The sequence below is a fragment of the Carcharodon carcharias genome, chromosome 12 (genome assembly GCF_017639515.1).
Source record: "Carcharodon carcharias isolate sCarCar2 chromosome 12, sCarCar2.pri, whole genome shotgun sequence".
Taxonomy (NCBI): domain Eukaryota; kingdom Metazoa; phylum Chordata; class Chondrichthyes; order Lamniformes; family Lamnidae; genus Carcharodon; species Carcharodon carcharias.
The window spans coordinates 47,534,480-47,561,800 of record NC_054478.1 but is presented as its reverse complement, the minus strand read 5'-3'; the positions used below and the strand labels follow the sequence as shown (position 1 = coordinate 47,561,800).

At 42.3% G+C, this 27,321-nt stretch overlaps 1 protein-coding gene across 1 annotated transcript in view; it reads left to right on the top strand.

Annotated features, from left to right (window-relative positions):
• The window catches only part of thsd7ba (thrombospondin, type I, domain containing 7Ba), a 676,798-nt gene that overhangs the window by 321,516 nt on the left and 327,961 nt on the right, over nt 1-27,321 (top strand). The window contains exon 12 of the mRNA XM_041200229.1: nt 16,615-16,809. Coding sequence (XP_041056163.1) covers nt 16,615-16,809 — 195 coding nt within the window. The remainder of the gene's footprint in view (nt 1-16,614; nt 16,810-27,321) is intronic.

The window sequence follows — 27,321 nt, the reverse complement described above, 5'->3', positions numbered from 1 at the left end:
GAAAGAGCATTGGCCCTGACTCTCTCTCCTCCCCCCATCCGCATAGGTAGCACTGAGCACTATGGCTCGCATCTTACACTGGGTGGGCGTTAATTGGCCCACCCACCTAAAATGGCGGCGTGGAGCTGATAGCGGGTGGCGATCGGCTCCGTAACCGCCCCCGCCCGCTCGCACCAAGCCCACCCGCCACCTGAAAAATTCAGGCCATAAGAAATAGGACTAGGAGTAGGTCATACATCCCCTCGTGCCTTCCCTGCCATTGAAGAAGATCATGGTTGATCTTTTACCTCTACTGAACTTTCCTGCCCTGTCATCATATCCCTTGATTCCTTTTTAGTGCTTGAGTTCAAAGGAAGCCCAGCTTGTTAGAATGAAAATCTCCTCGCTTTACAGGATCCAACATAAAATTAGTATGAGCCGTCTTAACCCAATTTAAATTGGTTGTAATAGCACACATTTCCAATGTTTATATCTCTCTCATGTAGCCATGAGTAAATGGTACATATTGGTCTAGGGTACACCAGTGATCCCAAGCAACCAATTCCAATACATCTGATTGATCCTAAAAGTAAAATACTGTGGATGTTGTAAATCTGAAATTAAAACAGAAAAATGCTGGAAAAACTCAGCAGGCTGGCAGTATCTATGGAGAAAGAAACAGAGTTAACGTTTCGAGTCCATATGACTCTGCTCTGAAAAAGAGTCATACGGACTTGAAACATTAACTCTGTTTACCTCTCCACAGCTGCTACCAGACCTGTTGAGCTTTTCCAGCATTTTCTGTTTTTACATCTGATTGACCTTGTTTAGTTTAATTTATAAATTTACTTAACAGTATTTATTATTGCTTCAGGAAGAGAAATGTTTGGATTTGATGAGAAGGGGTAATATGATTTTGATTTCTTACCATCGTTGAAGAGAAAATTAAACGAGAGGTTGCACTTAACTCTTCCTACTAGATTTAGTGCAGCATTGGCAAAGATCCTGGGTCAAGTTACTTGTTGGCCTTCTGGGCTGCAGTGTAGTTTGTAAGTGAGGAGTGGCCCAGGGAGATTTGGAGAATTGGGAAGGAGTTGAAAGGTCTTGTTCTTTTGAAGAAAAGAAATGTATACAAATGATATTACATGATACATATTGGGATTCAGTAGCACCCTGAAAATCCCAATGAGTCCATTGGGCCTACACATCCATGCATTCCCAACTCACATGGCAAGAGGGATTTTTTGACAAATAATTAAATTCTATTAATATCTCATTTATTTAATATAAAAATTGATTTAATGATAATTCCATTTGCAAGACCATTTCTCTTTATGATATATATTAATAACCTGGTCTTGGATACGCAGGGCATCATTTCAAAGTTTGCAGGTAATAACAAACTCAAAAATGTAGCAAACAATGAAATGAATAGTAACACTCTTCAGGAGGAGATGGACAAACTGGTGAAATTGGCAGACAGATGGCAAGTGAAATTTAATACTGAGAATTATGAAGTGTTACATTTTGGTAGGAAGATTTGGAAGAAGAAATACGAACCAAACTACAATTTTAAAGTTGGCACAAATGAAATATTTAGCTGTTAAATTTCATCCTGATGGGATTTTGAGCTTCATAAATAGACATATTGAGTACAAAAGCAGGGAAATTATATTAAACCTTTATAAAGCACTGATTAGACCACAACTAGAATATTGCATCAAGTTCTGGTCACCACACTTAAGGAAGGATGTGAGGGTCCTTGAGAGGGTTCAGAGGAGATTTACCAGAATGGTTCCAGAGATAAGAAATCTTAGCTATACAGTTAAGTTGGGGAAGCTGGGGTTGTTCTCCTTGGAGCAAATGAGATTAAGGGGAGATTTGATAGAGGTGTACACAATAATGACCAGTTTAGATAATGTGGGCAGAGAAATGTTCCCATTAGCTGATGCTACAAGGACTAGGAAACACAGATGTAGGATTTTGAGCTAAAATGTTGCATGGGAGATGTGAGGAAGAACTTTTTGATGTAGCGAGTGGTAATGACTTGAAACTTGCTGCCCATCAGGGTGGTGGAAGTGGAGACAATCAATAGTTTCAAAAATAAATTGGATGGGCACTTGAGAATAATAAAGTTACTGGGCTGTGGGGATAGAGCAGGGGAATAAGACTGACAGGATTTCTCTACAGAGAACCAGCATGAACTTGATTGGACAAATGGCCTCCTTCTGTGCCTTGATGATGCTATGACACTATGATGCTAAGTTAAGTAGGCCATTAAAAAAGTATAAGGAATCCTTGGCTTTATTAATAGAGGAATCGAGTTCAAAAAGAAGGATGTGATGCTAACGTTTATGAAATATTTGTGGGCCTCTGCTGGATTATTGTGATAATCCTCAATATCACACTTTGTAAACTATGTCAAGGCCTTGGACAGGTTGCAGAAGAGGTTTACTAGGATAGAAACATAGAAAATATGAGCAGGAGTAGGCCATTCGGCCCTTCAAGCCTACTCTGCTATTCATTATGATCATGGCTGATCATCCAACTTAATAGCCTGCTCCTGCTTTCTCCCCATATCCTTTGATCCCTTTTATCCCAAGAGCTATATCTAACTCCTTCTTGAAAACATAGAATGTTTTGGCCTCAACTACTTTCTGTGGGAGTGAATTCCACAGGCTCACCACTCTGTGGGTGAAGAAATTTCTCCTCATCTCAGTCCTAAATGGTCTACCCCATATCCTTAGACTGTGACCCCTGGTTTTGGACCCCCCCACCATTGGGAACATCCTTCCTGCATCTACCCTGTCTAGTCCTGTCAGAATTTTATAGGTTTCTATGAGATCCCCCCTCATTCTTCTGAACTCCAGTGAATATAATCCTAAATAACTCAATCTCTCCTCATACGTCAGTCCCGCCATCCCAGGAATCAGTCTGGTAAACCTCGCTGCACTCCCTCTATAGCAAGAACATCCTTCCTCAGATAAGGAGACCAAAACTGCACACAATATTCCAAGTCTGGTCTCACCAAGGCCCTGCACAATTGCAGCAAGACATCCCTGCTTCTGTACTCGAATCCTCTCACTAGGAAGGCCAACATACCATTTGCTTTCTTAACTGCCTGCTGCACCTGCATGCTTACCTTCAGCGACTGGTGTACGAGGACACCCAGGTCTCGTTGCACATTCTCCTCTCTCAATTTATAGCCATTCAGATAATAACCTGCCTTCCTGTTTTTGCTACCAAAGTGGATAACCTCACATTTATCCACATTATAATGCATCTGCCATGCATTTGCCGGGTTTGAAATAGGTCAGTTGTAAGGAGAGACTGGAGAAGCTGGAGTAGTTTGTTTTAGAGCAGTGACGTTTAAGAAGTGTTCAAAATCATGAATGAGTTTGATAGAGAAAATAAAGAGAAACTGTTTCCAGTTGTAGAAGGGTCAGTAACCAGAGGAGACAGATTTAAAGTATTGGCAAAAAACATTAGAGGCCACATGAGGAAACTTTTTTTTAACACTGCAAATTGTTATGATTCAGAATGTACAATCTGAAAAAGTCGTGAAAACAGATTCAGTAATAACCTTCAAAAGTGAATTGGAAAAGATCAAAGTAATTATTTACATGACTCTGGGAAAAGAGCAAGACAGTGGGATACATTAGGTAGCCCTACCAAAGAACTGCGCAGTCACAATGGGTCAAACAGCTTCCTCCTGTGCAGTCCCATTCTATGATTCTATATTTTAAATGACGAGGCAGGATACTCATTGTTGAGGAACTGTATAAGATTATTGCATGCTGCACACAAACTGGTGAACCAAAATGTTGCAGAACTCAGTGTCTCATTAAGCTAGCTGGTTGAGATTCTTGTGTGACAACAAGTTGCAGTTTAAAAATGGTTTAACCCTTCATTCACCAAGTGAGTCATACATGTGCGGTGCTATTTTGATGTTAGGGCTGGTTCAGTATTGGAGGTGAATCTTGACCCTGCATCTCAACCACAAAATACCTGGGAATTCACACACTGTGCAAAAAAGAAAAAAAAATCCTTTGACCAGCAATGAGATACCTTATCTTTATGAGCATGTAATTCATGTCTCACAAAACCAACAAAAATCAATAAAGAATTTGTATGTGAAAATAGTCCTGAAAATGAACGTTGTAAACATTGACATCAACTTCTCATTGAAAATAGCCCGGTGACTCTCAAAAGTAAAAATGAAAATGAGCAGCAATGCATTCAATTGTGGTATCTTTATTTGCAATGGAAGTATTATCTTTGAGGATTTTCTTCAATTATTCATGAATCATGATATTGGACCATAATAATTGCATTTCCAGCAGACTCGGCCTAAAGGTTGAAAGTACACGCAGTTTGTTGCATAGTTCTAAAATAATTGCTACCACTGGAGAAAACTACCTACACTGTTTCCCGCAGTGAGTATAAATGCTGTGGGGCAACATTATAAATTAAACGGAACAGCAAGATCAAAGGGATGCATTGGAAATGGCTGCTTCACCTCACTAGTGTATTCAGCATCAATACCTTTCTTCCTGGTAGCCAACACACCTAGCTATATTTTACATATATGAATAGTTTCTGCTTCTTAGTTTAGTTAGACACTCATGACCTGTTTGTAGTTTTATTTTCCTTTACAAAAGTTGTAATAATACATGACCTTTTCATGATTATGTATTACATTGATTCTGCAACACAGAAAAAGGTCATTCAGTCCAAATGACCTATGTCAGCCAGCATTTATGCTCCACCAGATGCCCGCCAGGCCAGATGAGAAGGATGCCTGATTTCTGTTGGTGGTGAGTGGTGCCGTGGACGCGTTGAGGCCATTGAAGGTGTGTGTGAAAGAATAATGATGATGATGTCCCTTGAACTGGTGAGAGAGATCCCTGTGGATGTGTGATGGGTTTGTGAGTGTATGAGTTGAGAGTGACGAGAAGAGTGACTTACCCTGGCGAAACGAAGGAGATCATTCACCTTCTTTCAGCACTGGGTGGCTGCCCCCTTGTTGGCACTGATCACCGCTGCCACCGCCTCCCAAGCTGGATTGGTGATGTTGCTGCCCTTATTATTGCCAGAATAGGTGTAGAGGACATCACAGTGGGCCTCCATGGTGCCCAAAAGATGTTCCAGGGGCGGGTCACTGAATCAGGGGGGCTGTAGTTTTCTTGCCTCTCGGGGCCAAGTCTTCTGTGCAGCAGTTCTGGGCTGGAAGCACTGAGAGGTGTGCACACAGCTGCACTTTAAGTATGGCGCCTGGTGTGAGGAAGCAGCGAGGTGACGGCGTGGCGGGTAAAACCTTGTTTTTCCTGTCTGCTACCGTACTTTGTGCAAATCTAGGACGATTCCACCCTAAGTGTCTTTTAACTTTGTCCTTAGCTACTTGGACACAATTGTTTGTTTATATATTCTACCTGTTCACATTAAATATAATTGTTCCTATTTCCATAATTCGTGCAACTCACTTGTAGTTCCCAAACTGTATCCTCAGATTCAATCAATTTCATAATTTGCAATTGTTTGGTCTGTGAACGTGGAAGGCTATTTTATTTCTTTTAGCATCGGACCCAAAATAAATATTTTCAGCTCGATGATTCATGTGTACACTCTACTGTAGACTGTCATTGGGTGAAAGACTTGACTATGCCAATGCCCTAACTTGAAGCAAGCTCCATTTACTCATCACCACAGTGTTTCCTGGTATACATTGACTCTGGTCCGGTAACATCTCAATTTTAACATTTACACCCTAGTTTGCAATCCCTCTACGGCCTAACCTCTCCCTACCTCTGCACTCTTCTCCAGCCCTCTGACCCTCCAAGATCTCTGTGCTCCTCCAATTTTATCCTCTTGTGGAAAGAGCAGGGAGTAAGACTAATTAGATAACTCTTTCAAAAAGCCAGCAGAAGCACATTTGGCTGAGTGGCCTCCTTTTGTGCTGTACAATTCAACAATCTAATTTTGCCTATCTCTGTCTTTATATACACGCAAGTCAATCTCCTCTGAATTGAACATGGCAATTTGCAGATTATGGTGTTTTATAACAATGGGAATGTTACAGTAACATTCTGATCTTCATGGTATTACTCCTGATCTGAATCCGTGGTACAATGCAGAGAGCATGCTATGTAGTCAGAGGTGCTGTCCTTTGAAGGTGTCACTTAACAGTGCAGTGATGTTGGCTTTTGGATTACCTCAGCATAAAATTCACAGAGACGTGGTGGGTTGAATGGTTCATTACAGGGAATCGCAAGGTGTATTGAGATTTCTTCTGAATAGAGTAGTTAAGTGCTCAAAGTAGTTTTGTAATTTACTGAAATTTGGGCTTTACTTCTTAATAAGCCTGATAAGTGGTTTATAACCTGCTAATGTGATGGATCCATTTATTATTGGGACCAAACAATTGCCAGATCTCTAGTATTAATTGACAGTGACTTTATCAGCAGCTTATAAAGAGTTCCTTGTTCACAGCAAGTGGACGACCTCCTCTGCATACAGGATCACAATTCGGTTCATTAAAAGTACAGACTTGGTTTGATAGTTCAGATGGGTGTTCAGGGTCCCCTTGCAGAGTTCAGAAGAACTTCTCCTAATGCGTCTCGCCAACATTTCTCACTCAGCCAGCACCACTGTTCATTTTTTAATCATTGCTGAGTATGGGCTATTACTGCTGTGGAGTTGCTTCCATGTTTGCTTACCACAGTACTGGACTTCAAAAAGAACTAAGATGCATGTAAAGTGCTTTGAGATATTTCAACTTACAAGTGCAATATGATCACAAGACTGTCTCTCTCCATAACTGCTTCTTTGTTCCTTTCCCAAGTTAGCTCTTTCTATGTATGTCTTTATGTTCCACTCTCCTGTCACTTGGATTGTCACTCTTTTTACCCTGTAGCATTAACATCTCTTCATTTGTTTATTTATTCTCCCATCTTTCTGTATCTCTCTTTCTGGATCACTCTCTCCCTGCTGTACCCTCTCTATTCTGTATGTGCCCTGTCATCACTGTATGACCATCATGTATGTTCCTTTGCAGATGTATTTCGAATGTATATCTTAACTCTATGTATTCCTAAGGTACCCAGCAAGATGCCAGCTGACTTGTTGCAGGTGATGTTGACATGTTCTGAAGAGGAGACATGTTGGACTTGAAATATCAACTCTGTTTTACTGTCTCCACAGATGCTGCCAGACCCACTGAGTTTTTCCAGAACTTTCTGTTTTTATTTCAAATCTCCAGCATCCTCAGTATTTTGCTTTTATTATGTTGCAGGTCAGAGTGGGTACTAGGATCATGTGAGGAAACTCTACGCTGCAGCTACAATGTGCATAAGCTAGAGAGAAATTAGAGTTTTGGGAATGGGAGTTGAGAGGGTTGGGGCTGAGTGAGGGAAAAGTTCAGTCATAAGAAACTGTGTTTTATCTGTATTGTCATGAAGGTAGATATAGATACACTTATTGGCACCTCTTAGTCCTTTCTTATTCTCATAATTCATGCCATACAGCTGCAGGTGAGGGGAAAAAAATCCTGAAAAATCCTCCTTAAAGTGTCCAGATGCCTTCATTCTTTTTTCTTTTGCCTTGCTCTTTACTTTGTACTGCTTCCCACCTTTCGCCCTATGCTCTAATTGTACTCAAGGGATCTGTCAATGATGAATTATTATGGATTCTGAGCAACCTGATAAATGCACCTATAAGGACTGTATTGGAGGAGTCATAGTAAAGAATCATGCTCACCATATTAAAAGTGCTGTCCCTTGTGTTTAGTGAAGGAAACATAATGGGAGTGTAAATCACAGAAACCACAAAGTGTTGGCAGCTAGATAATACGTTTTAGCTCTTTGTGTTGAAGTTAGAAGAGGAGATGTGTGAGACACTGGAGGGTATGATCATTCACATCTTAAATCACACTGAGAACAGCCAGTTCTGTGCTAATACACCATCTAGATTGTACATTTTTTAATAACCAAGAGGCACTTCAGCAAAATGAGAAATGTAAAATATTTTCAGTTCTAACTACATGTGGTCTGTAGCTCCCTATTTTATCTTCGAGATTTTACAGGTTATCCATAGATTAATATAAGTTCTATTTTCTCATGAATATGCTTTTTTAACCTTAGCGGGTGTAACTTTTAGATTTCATTGCAAACAGTCAAACTTCACTTTTTATTTTTTAAGCTTTCAGAATTTACTCAAAACTCTCAGAATATGGAGCAAAATTTTATGGTTCCTCACTGGCAAGTTTGCAGGCAGCGGGGAGGCTGTCAAATTCCTCAGGTGGCCTTCCCACCGCCCTTCTGCCTGCCTCCGAATTGTCCATAATTTTACATGGGGCGGGAGAGGCCTAGGGCAGCCTGCCTGCCTTTGCCCCTATTGAGGCCCTTAAGTGGCCAATTATATTGTCCGAGTGAGGGGTAGAAGCCCCGCCTCCACACAGTTAATGCTCCTCGGAGCGTTAAATGGCAGTGAGGCTGCTGCGATTGGCAAGGATACGTTTGCCACTGACACTTCAGGTGGCAGAGCAGGAAATCCCGCTATCCAAAATATGCTGCCCATGGTGTTAGGATTCCCCATTGAGTCCGATAACTTTTAAAAAGATACCTGAATTCCCAGTGACTTACTGAAAGGATCACAGAACAACATTTCAAGTTTTAAGACTTTTACTGTAACAAGCAAGCTAAATGCAACATTGTGTAAATGTTATTCAGCAGGCAACTTATATTCTAAACTGCAGGAATGTTGCCCCCATTTAACTTTTCAGATGACCAAAAGTCCTACACCATAGTTATATTTTACTCTGTCCCTTGGTGGACACTTCATTCTCCAGGAACCAGTGTAAAGTTATCCTCAGCTCTGATGGCTTGCTTCCTTTTTCCTTTTCCAGCCATATAGCTTGTAATCCTCGAAATGATCTTCAGAGTGAGGGTTATCCTGGCAAATTCTCCCTCTAGCCAAAGCTAGGTGACTCTTCCAGCATCAGTTAAGCCCTCACAAACTTGCTTCTTCATCCAATCGTGAGCTCCCACCCACATTCTACGTGGTGAACTGTAGAGACTGTCTGGCTTTATTTGTCTGCTCTCTCTCTCTCTCTTTCTCTCTCAGATTCTTGCAGAATGATTAGGTCTGTCAGGTTCAAGAATATTTTAGGAAAACCTGCAATCCAATCCTACAATGGCTTCCTATGGATTATTTGTTCCTATCGCCCATCCCCATGGCAACTTCAATCACATGGGCCTTGTATCCAAGTGGAATTGCAAATTAACTTTTCTTTAGACTCCAAACTCCAATCTATCTTGAAATTAAGTAGTATAACCATTTCCAAAACCTGACATTCCTAATACCTCACATGATACTTGAAGACAAACAGCCTTTCCACCGTCAGCACAGTTGCTCTGGTCATTATTTATACGTGTTGATATTTCACACATTCTTCCCAACAAGACAACCTGTCCACACACCCTACCCCCACCCAACCTTTAACCTTTAACAACCAAGCTACCCAAACTTGTTGTCGGGCAGAATTTAGAATAGATCACATGACCCCCTTCATTCCTCCATTTCTGCATTTTACCCTTAATTAAAGAGACAGCTCCAAAACATAACAAACTTATAAACATTGCATTTGTAAAAATGCAACAATGACTTTCATTACCACCTTGAAATGTGTGTAGTGCATTTTTATCTGGTACATACAGAGCCAGGAAGATCGAAGGTTACACTGAAGGGGCTGTTTGCAAAACATTTTTATGTTTAAAATTTTTGAGTAGGAAATGAAAACTGTATCATTATCATTTGGGATGTGAAGTATTAGTTGTTCTGCCATTGGAGTTGTTGATAACTTATAATGAAAATTCTATTTGTACATATTCGTAGTGCTGGTGCTGGATAGTTGGGCACAGAGAGAGGATTGGAATTATATGTAAGATATGAGAGTGTGGTCCTGAGGTTGGCTACTGATGTTGTGAAGTAATTGGAATACATAAAATTTTGTCGCTGTGTTTCAAGACAACTCAAAACAATGAAAAGCAAGCATTGCAGATCTTTATTTGACACTTTGATTATAATTAACTTTTCCTGACTAATTGATCATGGAAATTCTGCCCTTTTGGCAATGATTAATGCAAGGGTAATAATTTATAAATTTTCATTAGCATTTTTAGCCTTTAGTTAAATAGTAAATCATTTGTCTTGCAATTGCATAACATTTTATCACCAATAGCTTCTTTTACCTAATGCAGTGAAAGCCTTCAAGGCAAATGAGGCAGGAACCTTACATCAACTAAATATTCAAATTGTTGCTCTTTCCCTCTTTCTGATCTTGTACTAATCTGTAAATGACCATAGTGGAATATTTTAATACTTTATTTATATGAAAGGCTTGCAGATCTCCATTTGCTTCACAACAGGGAGGATTCTTCCCTCGTCAGACGGGGGTGGCCAGTAAGCCGACTGCCGCCCGTGATCGGGGCCAGACCACGGTTTCACGCTGGTAGGCTAATTAAGGCCTGCCTAGTGTGAGTCGTGCGCAGCAGCCTGTGTAGGGGGCAGGAGGAGGAGAGTGCAAGTTTGCGCATGCGTGCGGGTGCATGCTGGAATAGGTTCCTGATGCATAAAGCTGCCTCAGGGAGATGAAGAGCTTAGAACATTAAAAATAGAGATGCTTAAAATGTTATACAAAACACCTCCCCTCATGTGACTCTGTCACATGAGCAGGGATATGTTATGAATGAAACGTTTTAATTTTCATTTAATTTTTAACAGCTGTTGGAAACCTCATCCCGCCCGTGGATGAGTTTCCTAAAAACTGTAAAGGCTGCTTGGCCTTTTCGCCTGCCCGCCAACAATAAGGTTGGATGGGCGGAGAAAATTTTCTTTCAATTATAACTTTAATGGCCTTAATAGGCCTATTAATTGTTGGCGGGCGCGCACCTGCCCGATGAGCTAAAATTTCTGGCCTATGTGTATCTAGTACAATTGTTAGTATCTTCATTGCAGTGGAAACAATGATGTTTTAACACCAGAATATCTCTCACCTTGCTCACAGCACATAAGAAGTATGCTGGTTTTTGATGCTGATTCACACGGTACATTATTCTGCTGCTAAGGCCAGAATTTTCCATTTGACTGTGAGGGGGGGTTGGAGTGGAGCGGGAACGTGTCTGCGCCACCATTTTATGCCAATTAAGGCCCGCCCAGCATATCTCCCAAGGATAGCGGGCGTGCACAGGCTGCTGGGTCCAGTGGCGACCCGGCAGTCTGTTTAAAAGAAGGCCTGGCAGCCTTTTGTAGGCTGCTCACAATAGCCAGTGCTAGGCTGCAGCAGAGGGGTTCGGGTGAGTGGGCCAGGCTGGAGGGTAGGCCTGTGCACCCCTCATTTTTCTGATGACTGCCTTGCTGCCCTTCTTGAGGTGGCAGCATGGCAGGAGCTGTTGGTCCCCCAGGATGGGAGGAGGAGGACCCCCCCCGCCACAAGACCAAATGTGCCTGGGAGGAGGTGGCGGAGGTGGTGAGCTCCAGTGCACCTGGATCCAGTGCCGCAAATGCTTCAACGATTTGTTGCGCTCTGGCAGGGTGAGTACCATGTTGGCATAGGGCATTTAACCCAGCAGGTAGCCTTACCCTCTGCAATGCCCCACCCCCAAGCCTCAGTGTCGTGACTGCATTGAATCATTGATGGCATTTTTCCCTTGCTGGGTGGGCAAGCAGATAGTGCCTATGCTGAGGTCAGCCTGAGTGAATCATCAAGAGATGAGTTTTCCCCCGCAGCATGCGTTGATATAAGTCCCACATGACTGGTTTGGGGGCAACCTGGAGGAACTGCACCTAGGCGCAGACTCAGAACTCCAGGATGTGTCCTATTCAGGGTGATGAGATGGTGGAAGGGGAGCTTCAAGGTGGCGTGTCAATGATCCATCTGCTGCCCTCTATGCTGCATGTGCTTGTACCTCCTTACTATGAGAGGAAATACTGTGTGGTTCCTAATGTGATGTAGGCAGTATGTGGGGGTGGGTGGGTGGGGAGCAGGCCTAGCATCTTGGTCTGAGTGATTAGCAGCAGCGGGGAGAGGAGGCACTGGAGGCCTGATATGGCACATTCTGGTTGAGCTGGGCCTTGCATGAACAGAGTCCATGTGCAATTTGCCCTAATCAATGATTTTCTCTCTTTTTCAGGAGAAGAATGCACAGAATGTGACTGAGTATGTGAGGACTGGAGGTGGCCAGGCACACCTCTCCATTTGAAGCCGCTTTGAGCAGGAGGCCCTTGAACTGGAGAGGCACTATGCACCCAGGTCTACTGGTGTCAGTGAAGCTGAGGTGCCATGGCCAGGTATTTATGCCCAACAGTGAGGTCAGCATTGTCCTCCCAACAGCCATAGCACTGATGGTTATTAAATTAGTTATTGTTGCAACATTGCTGGACCATTGGTTATGGACGGTTGAGCACATAATGAGCCAGGGGGACAGAGATGAACTTTGTCATTGTCTGCACGCTAACTGATCCACTGTCCTTGTTCTTTCTTTCAGCATCATTGAAGCAGGGCTGGGAGGAGGAGCAGCAGAGGCCTCCTCTCACACCTGAGGGCCCCGAAGTCTCACCAGCATCACACCATTTCTGCCAGGCAGGCACCAGCACAGATATTAGCACCTCGGTGGGTATTAGTCTAATGGCTAGTGTACCAGGGCACAGCAGTGACGACACTTCACAGTTGCTGGAGCAGCTGGCAGAGACAGAGGGTGCCCATGGCTCCAGCAATCGGACGACTGCAGGGGACCAGGCACATGCTCGGTTGGTGCCTGATGATGTGCCTCTGGAGTCGTCTGCAACGCAGCAGGTGCAGGAAATGCGGCCGGGTGTGCGGGAGCATCTGGTGGAGATACACGAAGCTATGCTTGGCTTGGTCTCCATGGTGGAGGAGTCTACGTGGACCATCGCCGAAGCAATGAGCCACATGTCCGAGCGCCATGTGTCCTCCATGGAGAGAGTGACGATGTTTGTGGAGAGCCTACTCCAGGAGACCTGCCAGTGCTTCCTGGGATGCGCTCTGACCAGCGAGTCCTCACATCGGCAATGACTTCAGCTGGTCACTGCCAGTGTGGGAGATGGTGTGGGCATCAAGTTTCCTAGCTCATTGCCCATCCACCCATGGTGAACGGGGAAGTCCGAAGTGACTTCACGTTGGCACTGCCTGCCGTCTCTGTGGACTCCTCTCAGGGCGCTCATCATGAGGGCAGTAGTTCCTCCGCCTCTCTCCCAGTGACCATATCATCCGATGAGGCTGCGATAACTGGGGAGATGCCAGCTGTGGAACTGGCAGATCCCTTCCAGGCAGGGTTAGCACAGGCTCCATGGGCCAGAGGACGACTGCCAAGGTCATCGAGATCAACAGGACAGTGGAGTCAGCAGGCTGTCTCAGATGCCACTTCCAGCGATGGGGCAGCACCAAGACAAGGCACCCGGAAACAAAAACATAAGGCACCTTAGGCACACCACGGCTTTTCACTGGCGTTTTTGTTTTAGCCCGAGATGAGGTCCTTATGATTTCTTTTTGAATGTTAACACTATTGTTTTCCCTTTGTGATAAGTTCTTTTGCTTTACACATTAAACTCAGATGTGTGACCATGGCTGAGGGTGCCTCAATTCTTCTGCATGTGTATGGTTGACAAAAGTGTAATGAGTGATTTGTTGGACATTCAGCTTTGTTTACAAGGCCCTTAGTTAGTGCTGATGACCTGGCAGATTTTGCACTTCGGTGTTTAGTATCGAGGCGGCAGCCCAGGCTTGTGCTGGTGATCCATCTGTGGTGTCCCTGCCTCCCTGGAGTATGCCCGGGTCAACGCCTACCCCCTCAACATCTCCCTGTGCTCATCCTCGGACTCACTGCTGGATTCATCATGTGCAGCTGCAGCCACTGTGTCGACGTCTTCATCATCAAACAGAAAATACTGCCCTAAGGATTTCCTAACAGATCCCTGTAATGACTACACCCTGAAGTTGGTTACAGGGTGTTTTGTCTGTAGATTGGAAAGTGCTTGCAAATTGTCAGCTCTTCCCCTTGTTGTTATCAGGATCTGAACATTTAATTTAAAAAAATGCTGATATTTTTTCTTCATTTTTAATATCTTAAAACATGTTGCTTGCCGATTGATATGTTTCCTATCCAGTTGTGATTTGTTTCAGTCTTATTAATATAATATTTGAGCCAATAGGTGCCAGTGATGCACAGACAACGCATGTATGACATTTTCAAGCGTGATTGATGCACTGGGATGCAAGACAATATAGATTTTTCAAGGTGTTATTTGCAATCTGAACTTTTTATGATTGGCTCTTCTGATGAATGTTTATGTTTAGCATTCATATTGGCTCCTACATTAGTCATCATCTCCTTGTTCTGTGCAGAAGGACATTTTGTAGATAGATAACATTGAAATGGGTTGGAAAACAAAATGTTTATATTATGAAAACAATAGTTTTTCTCACATTAAATGAAGGCACATTAATGAATATAAACAGTAGCATGAAACTGATAATATTTGTCTTAAGGTTATAGATGCTGTTTTTAAATTTGTACTGTTTTAAGGATTTTGTGTTGCACATTGATGTAAAAGTGTACTGTTAAAAAGCATATGAGTTTATGTCTACATTCCTTCACCACAAATCATTTTTCTTTGTTGTGCACTGGGGAAGGTACCAGCATAAGTGAGCTATTTCTTCATAAAGTGAGACCCTCAAGATTGTCCTTGTGAATAAATGGCCAGTTGAATAGTCAAAGAAAACTGGAAGCAATTGTTTGCTCACTTTTTTAGTCAGAGAATGGTCCAAATGAAAGAACATCAATAGTCATCACCTATGCGGCTGTGGTGTTACCACTGGCAGGAGTGTGATTATAAAGTGACAAGCTTATGATGACTTTTTTCATTATAGGTTTGGAAATAGGAATTTGTTATACAAAAACAACAGGAAGTTTATGTAGATCTAAGTTTTTTTGATATGCTAATATATTAATGATTAATAAGACTAAGAGGAGAATGTATGATTTTAAAATGGGTAATGAATCACATCTGTGTATCCTGGTCCAATATCCCCCCACCCTTTAACTTCTCTCCACTTGTAGACTGCACTTGGCCTTGGTTCCCCAGGTACAAAGTCACGTAAACATTTCTATTTCACACTTCAAGCAAACAAAAGCCTAATTTGTCATCAACAGAGAAAGTCTGTCGGAACCAAAACATAGGAGAGTCAGTGTGCCCGCACCTTCTTTGACTAAACTGACTCAGTTTTTACTAATTCAGTAAATCGCCTTAAAGGGACATGCACACACACTTCAGTAAAGGAATAATGGATTGTGTCTTATATGGTGTAATGTTTCGACCCTCAGGCAATGGCAGCTCCACTGCCTTACCACGAGGAACACCAAGGCAGGTTATATACCGCACTGGCATTATCCAATATTTCTAAAACTGATTCGGAACATTTTCCTTGCATAACAATAACACAAATGTAGGAAGAAATGAACAAAATAAGAAAACAGATATATGTGTGCGCTGTTTAAAATCTGTGCATTCCTGGCCACATGTGAAATAAATAATTCAATATACATTAACAATTCACAAGGTTTTTGAACATATGATCAACATAAATAAATGGCTGCACAAAGAAATTCAATCAGGGTAAAGAAGGATTAATGCTGGAAGTGGGGAAGTCACAAATAAGTAGAGTTTTAGCCATGTCAGAAACAAATAATTTACTGGAGTGCTGTTTCTGTTTAAAAGCCAAACAGTGAAATCTCACTGTGTTCTAGAAGAAGCCTGTGAAAAACAAGTTAACAGTCATTAATAGTTACTGACCTAGAAGACTTGGGAACACTGTAAGCAGCTAATTCAAACAATGGATCAACCATACCATTGTATAATACCATCCACCTGATTCTTGTGTACCAAATAATATGCTGGAAGAGTTAAAGACTTGTTTATACTTATTTGTCTCTATGTTTTTTTGGATGGGGGAAGGCTACCAGGCATATACAGAGTTGCTCACTAAAAGTTTCTCCCTTACTCCTCATGAAGAATTAGGCAAATTCCAGAACTCCAGAACTACAACAGACTAATTTCCTCTTATCTTTCAAATGCTATAGTCAAATTGCTTTTCAGAAATCTATCTAACACTTTCTTGAAGGACTGCAAGGAATTAGTCTTCATTGCTTCCTTTGGTATTCTGTTTCACAAGTTGGTTACCTTCTGGGAAGAGTAAAACTTTTAGACATTTGCCCCTTTTGAATGGTCCTTAGTTCCACCTTATCCCTCACTAAAGTAGCTTTTTGGAAACTAGTAAAGTATTTTCAGGTCTCAGATCATGTGATTACCACCAAGCCTGCTCTCCCATTGAATAAGATCATGACTGAACTCCTGGAAGTATCACTTACTGAACAGACTAATCAGCTGACCAGAAGAGAAGTTGATGTTAACCTGTAATGACATACATATTACAAACTCCATCATTTCCAACACTTTTCTGGACATTTAACTGCCCAATGTTTTAAAATATTATTTAAATAGGGAGGTGATCTTAAAAGAAATTACATGAAAGTACTTTTAATGTCCTACCTTTATTTTTAGGTGTGACCTGTAGAACAGGTGGTGACCAGAATGTGGAACTTATTGGGTGCTTGAGGTGGGCAAGCCCAATGCCTGCACTTGTGCAGAAGTGTCACATCCCCTGCCGTGATGATTGCATGTTGACAAACTGGTCCAGGTTCACCCCCTGTGCAGCAAGTTGTGGATCAACCCAAAGTCGAAGAAGAGCCCTCATAGGCAAGTACTGGACATTTAAAATTGCAACAGGCTTGACATATTATTGTCAATTATTACATTAATATTAGTGGCCTAACATGATTTCCCCAGTTCTTATAATTAAATTGAAAAGATTACTTTCTTTCTAACCATATTTTTGGAAGCTCAGTTATACTCTTAAGCTATGAATAATTGTCATGTTTTTGGCTCATTAATTGGGCCTGTCATATTACTATGTAAAAGCACAGTTTGTAGATCAGAGGTCATAAAAAAACTTTTTTGAATTTTCCCAAGACTGTAATTTATTGTCAGCCTTGAGCTGAACCTATAACATCATGTGAATCATAGACATTAGAAAAACTGTTAAACACGGTTGCTTGTCATCGAGCATAATGAATGTTTATTTTTAAAATTGCATATTTTTCAAGTTTTGGACTACATATTTTGTTGCTTTGCATATACTATAATCACAGAAGTATGGTAGCACACTTTTTAAACAATTGGCTATACATGAATCTGAGAGTGCAAGTAATATGTGATAGGACACTGACTCATACATCCCAACCCATAGAGTTTGCTCAGTTAGTCTCCTAGTCAAAAAATCTAAAGTAGTTATAAGGGGGGACTTAAATTATCATAATATAGAATGGGATAGTAATGGTGTAAAGGGCAGAGAGAAGCAAGAGTTTCTAGAATGTGCAAAAACAAAATACCATGGATGCTGGAAATCTGAAATCAAAACGAAGATATGGGAAATACTCAGCAGGTCTGGAGTAGCTGCAGAGAGAGAAACAGAGTGAAAGCTTCAAGTTGTGGCCTTTTATCACTGTACTGGAGCACATTTCTAGAATATGTTAAGAAGAATTTTCTGTATCTTTCCAATCCAATGAGGAAGGAGGTATTGCTGGATCTTGTTCTAGTGAATTAGTTGGGTTAAGTGGATCAAGTTTCAGGGGAACATTTTGGCAATAGCGATCATAGTACTTTAAGGTTCAGGTGTGTTATAGCAAAAAGACAAGCAGTTGAACCAGAACAAAAATAATTAATTGGAGGAGAACCAACTTCAATCCAGTGGGATGGATCTGGCCCAGGTAAATTGGAATCAGTGATTTGCAGGCAAAACTGCAAATGAATAATGTGATACCTTTAAAGAAGAGGTAGTTCAGGTAAAGTAATGGTACATTTCCATAGGCGGAAAAGGTGGCAAACTAATCCATAGCTTCCTAGATCACAAAAGAGATAGAGTAAGAATAAGCAGAAAAAAGGGGTGCATATGACAGACATCAGATGGCTAATAAAACTGAGAGCCAAGCTTACTATAGAAGGTTCATAAAGGAATTGAAAAAAACAAATAATAAAAATGAGTCAGAGTATGAAAAGATGCGGCAGCCAAAAGAAAAGGGAATTGAAAAGTCTCCTATAGTTATATAAGTAGTAACAGTGCGGTAAAAAAAGGAATGGGGCTGACTAGGTGCCTAAAACAGAATTTATTCATCTAAGAAAGAGGCATGACTAAGGTACTAAATGAGATACTTTGTATCTGTGTTTGCCAAAGAAGATGCTGCCCAAGTCATAATAAAAGACAATGTAATTGAGACACTGGAAGGGCTAAGAATTGATTTTAAAAAGGAGGTATGAGATAGGCTAGCTGTATTTAAAGTAGGTAAGTCACCCGGAACAGATGAGATGCATCCCAGGATATTAAGGGAAGTAAGGGTGAAAATTCTGGAGGCAATGGCCAAAATCTCCCGATGCTCCTTAGATAGAGGACTTATGCTAGAGGACTGGAAAATTGCAAATGTTGCACCCTTGTTGAAACAATGGTATAAGGATAAGTCCAGCAAGTACAGGCCAGTCAGTTAACCTTGTTTGTGAAAAATGTTTTTAGAAATGATAATTTGGGACAAAATAACATTAAATTAGACAAATGTGTATTAATTAAGGAAAGCCAGTGCAGATTTTTTAAGGTTAAATGATGAAGTAACAGAGAAGATGGCTAAGGATAATGCAGTTGATTGTGTATATGAACTTCCAAAAGGCATTTGAATAAGTGCTACATAACAAGCTTGTCAGAAAAGTAGAGCCCATGAAATAAAAGGACAGTGCAGCATGGATATGAAATTGACCAAGTGGTAGGAAAAAGGGGGCAGAATTTTCATTTCGGCACTCGAGCTTGAAATGGCTCGTGTTGATGTCGGGCGAATATCCTTACATCAACGCGCAGTTGCACAATATTTCGGCCAGCAGGCGCACACAGGAATTGGCAGCACGCCTGCTGACAATTAAAAGGCCTGTTAAGGCCATTAAGCATCAATTTAAGTTAAATTTTTCGCTGCCCATCCAGCCTTACGATTGGGAGGCTGACGAAAAGGCCAAACAACCTTTGCAATTTTTTGGAACCAGCATCCACAGGTAGGACGAGGTTTCCAGCATCAAATAAAAATAAAATGTTTTAAATTTCACTTATAATATGTCCCTACTCATGTGACATGTGGGGACATGTTTTATAACATTTCTCACAGCTTTATTATTTTTTTGAAATCTCTTCATTCAGCAAGAAGTTTGTGCTCGCCCCCCGGCCCCCCCCACCCCACCCCACCACACACACACAGGCAGCGTTGAGCACTGCCTCCTGCGTTTCACGCTGGGCGGGCCTATATTTGGACCGCCAGTGTGAAATGACCATCCGGCCTCAATCACGGGCGGCAGTTCGCTTCCCAACTGTCCCTGCCCACTCCCCACCAAGCCCACCCAGCAAGGGCTAAATTCAGCCCAGAGAGTATCGTGAATGGCTGTTTATCCACCTTGAGGAAGGTATATCATGGGGCTCCTGCTTTCCTTGATATACATTAATGACCTAAACTTGGCTGTGCAGGACATAATTTCAAAATTTGCGAATGACACAAAACTTGGAAATATTGTAAACTATGAGGAGGGCCATGATAAACTTCAAGAAGACATATAGACAGGCTGGTGAAATGGCTGGACAAGTGTCCGATGACATTTAATGCAGCGAAGTGTGAAATGATTCATTTTGGTAGCAAGAACAAGAAAAAGCAATGTATAATAGAGGGTACAATTCTAAACGGGCTAGAGGAGCAGAGGGACCTCGGGGTATATGTGCACAAATCATTGAAGGGCAGGTTGAACAAGCAATTAATAAAGCATAATGGGATCTTGGGCTATATAAATATGAGCACAGAGAACAAAAGGAAGGAAGTTATGCTAAACCTGTAAAAAGCACTGGTTTGGACTCAACTGGAGTATTGTGTCCAGTTCTGGGCATCACACTTCGGGAAGGATGTGAAGGAATTAGAAAGGGTGCAGAAAAGATTCAAGTAGTTAGTTCCAGAGATGAAGGATTTCAGTTACATGGATAAATAGGAGAAACATAAAAACATAGAAACATTGAAACTAGGAGCAGGAGTAGGGCATTCAGCCCTTCGGGCCTGCTCCACCATTCATTATGATCATGGCTGATCATCCAACTCAATAGCCTGCTCCTGCTTTCTCCCCATAACCTTTGATCTCTTTCGCCCCAAGGGCTATATCTAACTCCTTGAAAACATACAATTTTTTGGTCTCAGCTACTTGCTGTGGTAACGAATTCCACAGGCTCACCACTCTCCGGGTGAAGAAATTTCTCCTCATCCCAGTCCCAAATGGAGAAGTTGGAGCTGTTCTCCTTGGTATCATGCCCAGTAAAAGCATGTCATATTTATAACTTTAAACATGGATTACATTCAGTGTAGGATTTTCTGGAACAGCCTTTTTTTAAAAAATGGATATTAAATGGGTGCTAGGATGACTGCTGAGGGGCAGATCACTTTTTCAATTTCTATATAGACTCAGAAGTATCTCAAGTCTCTGGAAAAGTCCTAATTGAATGACCATGGGTGGAGTGCCCCCTTTGACACAAAACTGTTTGTGAAATTTCTATTATTTGAGCACTTGCCCAAAACTCAAAATCTATGTACTCCAGGACTCCCTGTTTATGAACTCAAAACTTAACAAAGAGTACTATAGCAAAACCAGTTCATCATAAATAAGTGTGAATGGCCTCCACCCATTCCCCCATTGTGTAACAATGGCTTCGAACTTCAAATCATTCTGGGTGGACAATAGATTTATTGATCAGGTAGTCACCAGATTGAAACTGATTTCAGCTAATCAACCTTACTTAGCCCAAGTACCTGGGATAACCAAATCAGTCTGCAAATAACACAACAAAAAGCTGCAGCAGCAAAGGCAGCAAAATGTAAGCCTCAAGACTGGAGACTGCAATATTGTAAGGTCTCCAATCCTATTCAAATCTATCAGTACAGAAAACTGACTTCCTAGTAATAATACTGCTGTTAGGTAATGGAGATATTTAAGTAAGTTATGTTTGTAATTGTTAGTGTTAGGAATGAGTTTTAACTTTAAAGTTTAAGTTTGATTTGTATTTCTGCATATGTGTGTTAAGAAAAGTTTAAGTTGAGTTTTAGTTTAACCTTAAAAGGTGAAACCTGGGATCTAGTTTCATTTTGAGTGGAGTCAGCAGATCTAAAGCTGTTTGTATACCTGCATTTCTAATGAGTTTTTTACGACTGTTGAAGAGAAGTTAAAGCAAACACAAGAGCACTGTTGCCTAGCAACAGGGGTCCAGAGAGGCAGATCCCACATACACATACACAGAAAAACTAAAGAGAAAGCAGTTTGAGTTTAGTTGAAAGTAGCTGCCAGGGAGAGACTAGAGCAAAGGGACAGAAAGCAAGTCCCAAGCTAAAGAAGAAAATCCCGAAATCCATGGGAGAGGAACAGAAGAAAGTCCCAAGAATACCTTCTAATCAAAGGAAGGACAGGGATTTGGAAAAGGTCCTGTTAAGTGAAGTTAAGATGAGGAGAGAGGAAGGCTCCAAGCTTCAAGCTTAAAGGAAGAAAAGCTACAGGAAGCAGATGTAAAATAAGAGGCCAGAAGTTCCAAATAGACAGCAGAAGGTCTGTAACTCTTTGCTATGGGCATGTCAAGCAGTGGCGTGTTGTTGACAGCTGAAAAAGCTTGAATGCACATGGTGATCCAAGGGAGAGGAACATCGGAAGGGGAGTTCAGAACCGTGGAGGTGGACTCTTGTGGAAGGTGTCTGAGAGGAAGTGTCGACTTGGGAGAAGATTCCAAAATAAGTTCTTGGAGAGTAGAGATTGGACACCCTTGTGTGAAATATGAAGTTTCAATGAGACCATTTGGTTCACCGTGTAACAAGCGTCTGGGGGCAGTTAAGGAGAGATCCATAGCATCTGTTTGGAGTGGTATCTGTCACTCGGTTTCAGAGTGTGGTGTGCCTGACTATGGGTTGTCTATCTGTGTACATCTGTAAAGGTATAGTTGTGGGTGAAGGAGTTTTGTAATATAATTCATCTTTTCTTGTTTAATCAATGTTTTATTCTTTTGTTAAAAGTTCATCAGCTGACTCCGGTGACTCTGTACAGTAGCCCTGTCCACGTATCTAAACAAAAAATAAAAGTTAGGAGCTATCAGGCTGGGTTCCACCCTGGGATCTGGCTTGTCCAGTTGTAACATCAGCTGGGATCATAACGCAAGCAACTAACTTTGTTACCTACTGGAAATCCACCTCTTTGAGGGAATTCTGCAACAACTTTGAAAAATGACTTTGGTGATTGAATTTGCATAGCTACACTTCAAGAGTGGAAAATAACCTCGTCTTCACCAGGCCTGCATAGAGACGAGCCAATCATGTGACTTATAAACTACTGATTTGTTTGTAACTTGTAAAAGTGCACTATCCTCTTTAACTGTATTTTTCCTTAAGGTGTGTGTGTGTGTGTGTGTGGGGTGATGTAGCATTAGATTTTCAGGGTGAACATTTGAATAGACATCCTCTTAATTTAAAAGCACAAAAATCATGTTACTGGTTATTCAAGTTGATTGTACCTTCAGGGGTAAGAAACACCCACACCTGCCTTTGAAAAACACACTGATTACGGACAGTAAAGGAAGGGAACAGGGGTTTCAATTCTCTCTCATCCCTGCCTGTAACAATGGAGAAGGGAAGATTAAGAGATTTGATAAAGATGTTCAAAATCATGAGTGCTCTGGACAGAGTAGTTGGAGAGAAACTGTTCCTGTTGGTGGAAGGATCAAAAGGGCACTGATTTAAGGTGACTGGAAAAAGAAGCAAAGACAACATGAGGGAAAGCTTTTTACATAGGTTGTGCTTAGGATCTGGAATGCATAGCCTGAGAGTGTGATGGAGGCAGATTCAATTGAAGCCTTCAAAAAAGAATTGGATAATTAACTGAAAAGTAAACATTTGCAGGTTTATTGGGAGAATTGGAGCAGTGGGACTAGGTGAGTTGCTGTTGCAGAGAGCCAACATGGACGGGACAGCCAAATGGTCTCCTCCTGTGCTATAACCATTCTATTCTATAATTCTGAGTGCCATAAAGGGTGTTAAGATCTCAAAAATTGCTCAGTGTCTCTGTTCCTGGAAGCCATCCAATCTCACTGCTGGCCATGCATGACTGGATAGGTTTGGATTCAGTGATGATGTCTGGCACACAAAAATAGTTCCCTGGTAATCACTTATCATCCAAACTTGCATATTTGGTTGGTAACTTTGGATGGAGGCTTTCCTTATCATCAGCACGTTATATCTGCAAATGTTATTGCATTTACATTGGGTGCCCATGGCTTTGTGGTAGCGGCTGTTGCGTGAGAAATTCTGAGAGCCAAGAGGTCAGCAAGGACATAGGAGAGAAGAAACCTAAGTGGGGAAACCTATCATACGGGAAGGAAGTTTGATTCCACCAGTGACCAACAATAACCCACCAAAATGGAATTCATAGTTTATGGTAATACTGGCACTGCTCAGATTCCCCTCATAACCAATAGTACAGGTACAATACATCAGATTTTTTTCATTCTTTCACAGAGCTTGGGCATCACAGGCTGGGCCAGCATTTTTATTACCCACCCATATTTGCACTTGAAAAGGTGGTGGTGAGCCACCTTCTTGAACTGCTGCAGTCCATTTGTTCTAGGTACACCCACAGTGCTATTAGGGAGGGACTAACAGGATTTTGACCCAGCAGCAGTGAAGGAACAACAATATAGTTCCAAGTCAGGATGGTATATGACTTGGAGGGGAACTTGCAGGTGGTGGCGTTCCCACGCATTTGCTGCCCTTGTCCTTCCAGGTGTAGAGGCTGGGGGTTTGGATGCAGGCGAAGGAGCTGTGGTAAGTTGCTGCAATGCATCTTACAGATGGTACACACTGGTGCCACTGTGCATTGCAGGTGGAAGGAGTGGATGTTGGAAGTGATGGATGTGGTGCCAATCAAGCGGTTGCTTTGTCCTGGATGGTGTTAAGCTTCTTGAGTGTTGATGGAGCTGCACTCATCCAGGCAAGCAGGGAGTATTCCATCACACTCCTGACGTGTGCCTTGTAGATGGTGTCAGGCGATAACTTACACGCTGCAGAATTCCTAATTGCTGACATGTTTTTGTAGTCATTGTATGTATATGGCTGGTCAAGTTCAGTTTCTGGTCAATGGTAACCTCCAGGATGTTGATAGTGGGGGTTTCAGTGATTGTAATGCCATTGAATGTCAAGGGGAGATGGTTCAATCCTCTCTTGTTGGAAATGGGCATTGTCTGGCAATTGTGTGGCACAAATATTACTTACCACTTCCCAACTCAAGCCTGAATGTATGTCCAGGACTTGCTGCATATGGGCATGGACTGTTTCAGTATCTGAGGAGTCACGAATAGTGCTGAACATTGTGCAATCATCAACGAATATTCCCACTTCTAACCTTATGATGGAGGGAAGGTTATTGATGAAGAAGCTGAAGATGATTGGGCCTCAGACACTACCCTGAGGAGCTCCTGCAGTGATGTCCTGGAACTGAGATGATTGACCTCCAACAACCACAACCATCTTCCTTTGTGCTAGGCTTGACTCCAACCAGTGGAGAGTTTTCCGGAATTCCTATTGACTCCAGTTTTGCTAGGGCTCCTTGATGCAACACTCGTTCAAATGCGGACCTTGATGTTAAGGACAATTACTTTCGCCTCATCTCTTGAGTTCAGCTCTTTTGTCCATGTTTGGACAAGGGCTGTAATGAGGTCAGGAGCTGAGTGGCCCTGGCGGAACCCAAATTAAGCATCGGTAAGCAGGTTGTTTCTGATTAAGTGCCGATCGATAGCACTGTTGATGACCCCTTCCATCACTTTGCTGAAGATCGAAAGTAGACTGATGGGATGGTAATTGGCCAGGCTGGATTTGTCCTTCCTTTTGCGGACAGGGCATACCTGGGCAATTTTTCACATTGCCAGGTAGATGCCAGTGTTGAAACTGTACTGGAACAGGTTGTCTAAGGGGGCAGAAAGTACTGGAGCACAAGTCTTCAAGACTATTGCTGGAACATTGTCAAGGCCAATAGCCTTTGCAGAATCCAATGCCTTCAGCCGTTTCTTGATATCACATGAAGTGAAATAAATTGACTGTGATGCTGGAGACCACAGGAAGAGGCTGAAATGGATCATCCAGTTAGCAACATCTGGCTGAAGATTGTTGCAAATACATCATCCTTGTCTTCTGAACTGATATGCTGGGCTTCCCCATCATTGAGGATGGGGATATTTGTGGAGCCTTCTCCTCCAGTTAGTTGGTTAATTGCCCACCATGATTCATGACTAGATGTGACAGGACTGCACAGCTTAGATCTGATCTGTTGGTTGTGGGATCGCTTAGCTCTGTATATCACATGCTGCTTTCATTGTTTGACAGACACATTTTTATATTCATTCATGGGATATGGACATCACTGTCTAGGCCAGCATTTATTGCCTATCCCTAATTGTCCTTGAGAAGGTGGTGGTGAGCTGCCTTCTTAAATCACTGCAGTCCATGTGGTGTAGGTACGCCCACAGTGCTGTTAGGGAGGGATTTCCTGGATCTTGACCCAGCGACAGTGAAGGAACAGTGAAATATTTCCAAATCAGGATGATGAATGGCTTGGAGGGGAACTTCCAGGCTTTGGTGTTCCCATGTGTCTGCTGCCTTTGTCCTTCTAGGTGATTGCAATCGTAGGTTTGGAAGATGCTGCCTAAGAAGCCTTGGTGAGTTCAGGGAGTGCAACTTGTAGATGGTACACACTGCTGCCACTGTTCATCGGTGGTGGAGGGAGTGACTGTTGAAGCAGTGCCAATCAAGTGGGCTGCTTTGTCCTGGATGGTGTCAAGCTTCTTGAGTGTTATTGGAGTTGCACTCATCCAGCCAAGTGGAGAGTACACCATCACACTCCTGACATGTGCTTTGTGGATGGTGGATGAGCATTGGAGAGTCAGGAGGTGAGTTACTCAATGTAGGATTCCTAGTTTCTGACCTGCTCTTGTGGCCACAGTATTTATATGGCTAGTCCTGTTCAGTTTTTGGTCAATGGTAAACCCCAAGAGTGTTGACAATGGAGTATTCAGTGATAGTAATGCCATTGGATGTCAAGGGACGATGATTAGATTCTCTCTTGTTGGAGGTGGCCATGTTACTTGTCACTTGTCAGCCTTAGCCTGAATGTATGTCCAGGACTTGCTGCAGTTTGACACAGACTCCTTTGGTACCTGAGGAGTCGCGAATGGTACTGAACGTTGTGCAATGATCTGCAAGCATCCCCACTTCTGACTTTATGATGGAGGAAGGTCATTGATGAAGCAGCTGAAGATGATTGTTGGGCCTAGGACACTTCCCTGAGGAACTCCTGCAGTGATGTCCTGGAATTGAGATGATTGACCTCCAATAACCACAACCATCTTCCTTTGTGCTGGATATGACTCCAGCCAGTGGAGAGTTTTTCCCCGATTCCCATTGAATCCAGTTTTGCTAGGTTGACTTTGATGTCACAGTCAGTAAAATGCAGCCTTGATGTCAAGGGCAGTCACTCTCACCTCACTTCTAGAGCTCAGCTCTTTTTTCCATGTTTGAGCCAAGGTTGTAAGGAGGTCAGGAGCTGAGTGACCCTGGCAGAACCCAAACTGAGCATCAGTGAGCAGGTTATTGCTAAGGAAACTTGATAGCACTGTTGATGACCTCTTTCATCGCTTTACTGATGATGGAGAGTAGACTGATAGGGAAGTAATTGGCCAGATTGGATGTGTCCTGCTTTTTGTTTACAGGACATAGCTGGGCAATTTCCCACATAGCCAGGTAGATGCCAGTGTTGTAGCTGCACTGGAACAGCTTGGTTTGGGCGCGCGGCAATTCCTGGAGCACAAGTCTTCAGCTCTATTGCCGCAACATTGTCAGGACACATAGTCTTTGCACTATCCCATTCCTTCACACATTTCTTGATATCAAGTGGAATGAATTGAATTGGCTGAGGACTGGCATCTGTGATGCTGGGGACCTCCGGAGGAGGCCAAGGTGGATCATCCACTCAGCATCTCTGGCTGAAGATTGTTGTGAATGAGGTTGCAGATTGTGGCTGTGTACAATTCTGCTGCTGTTGATGGCCCACAGAGTTTCGTGGATGCCC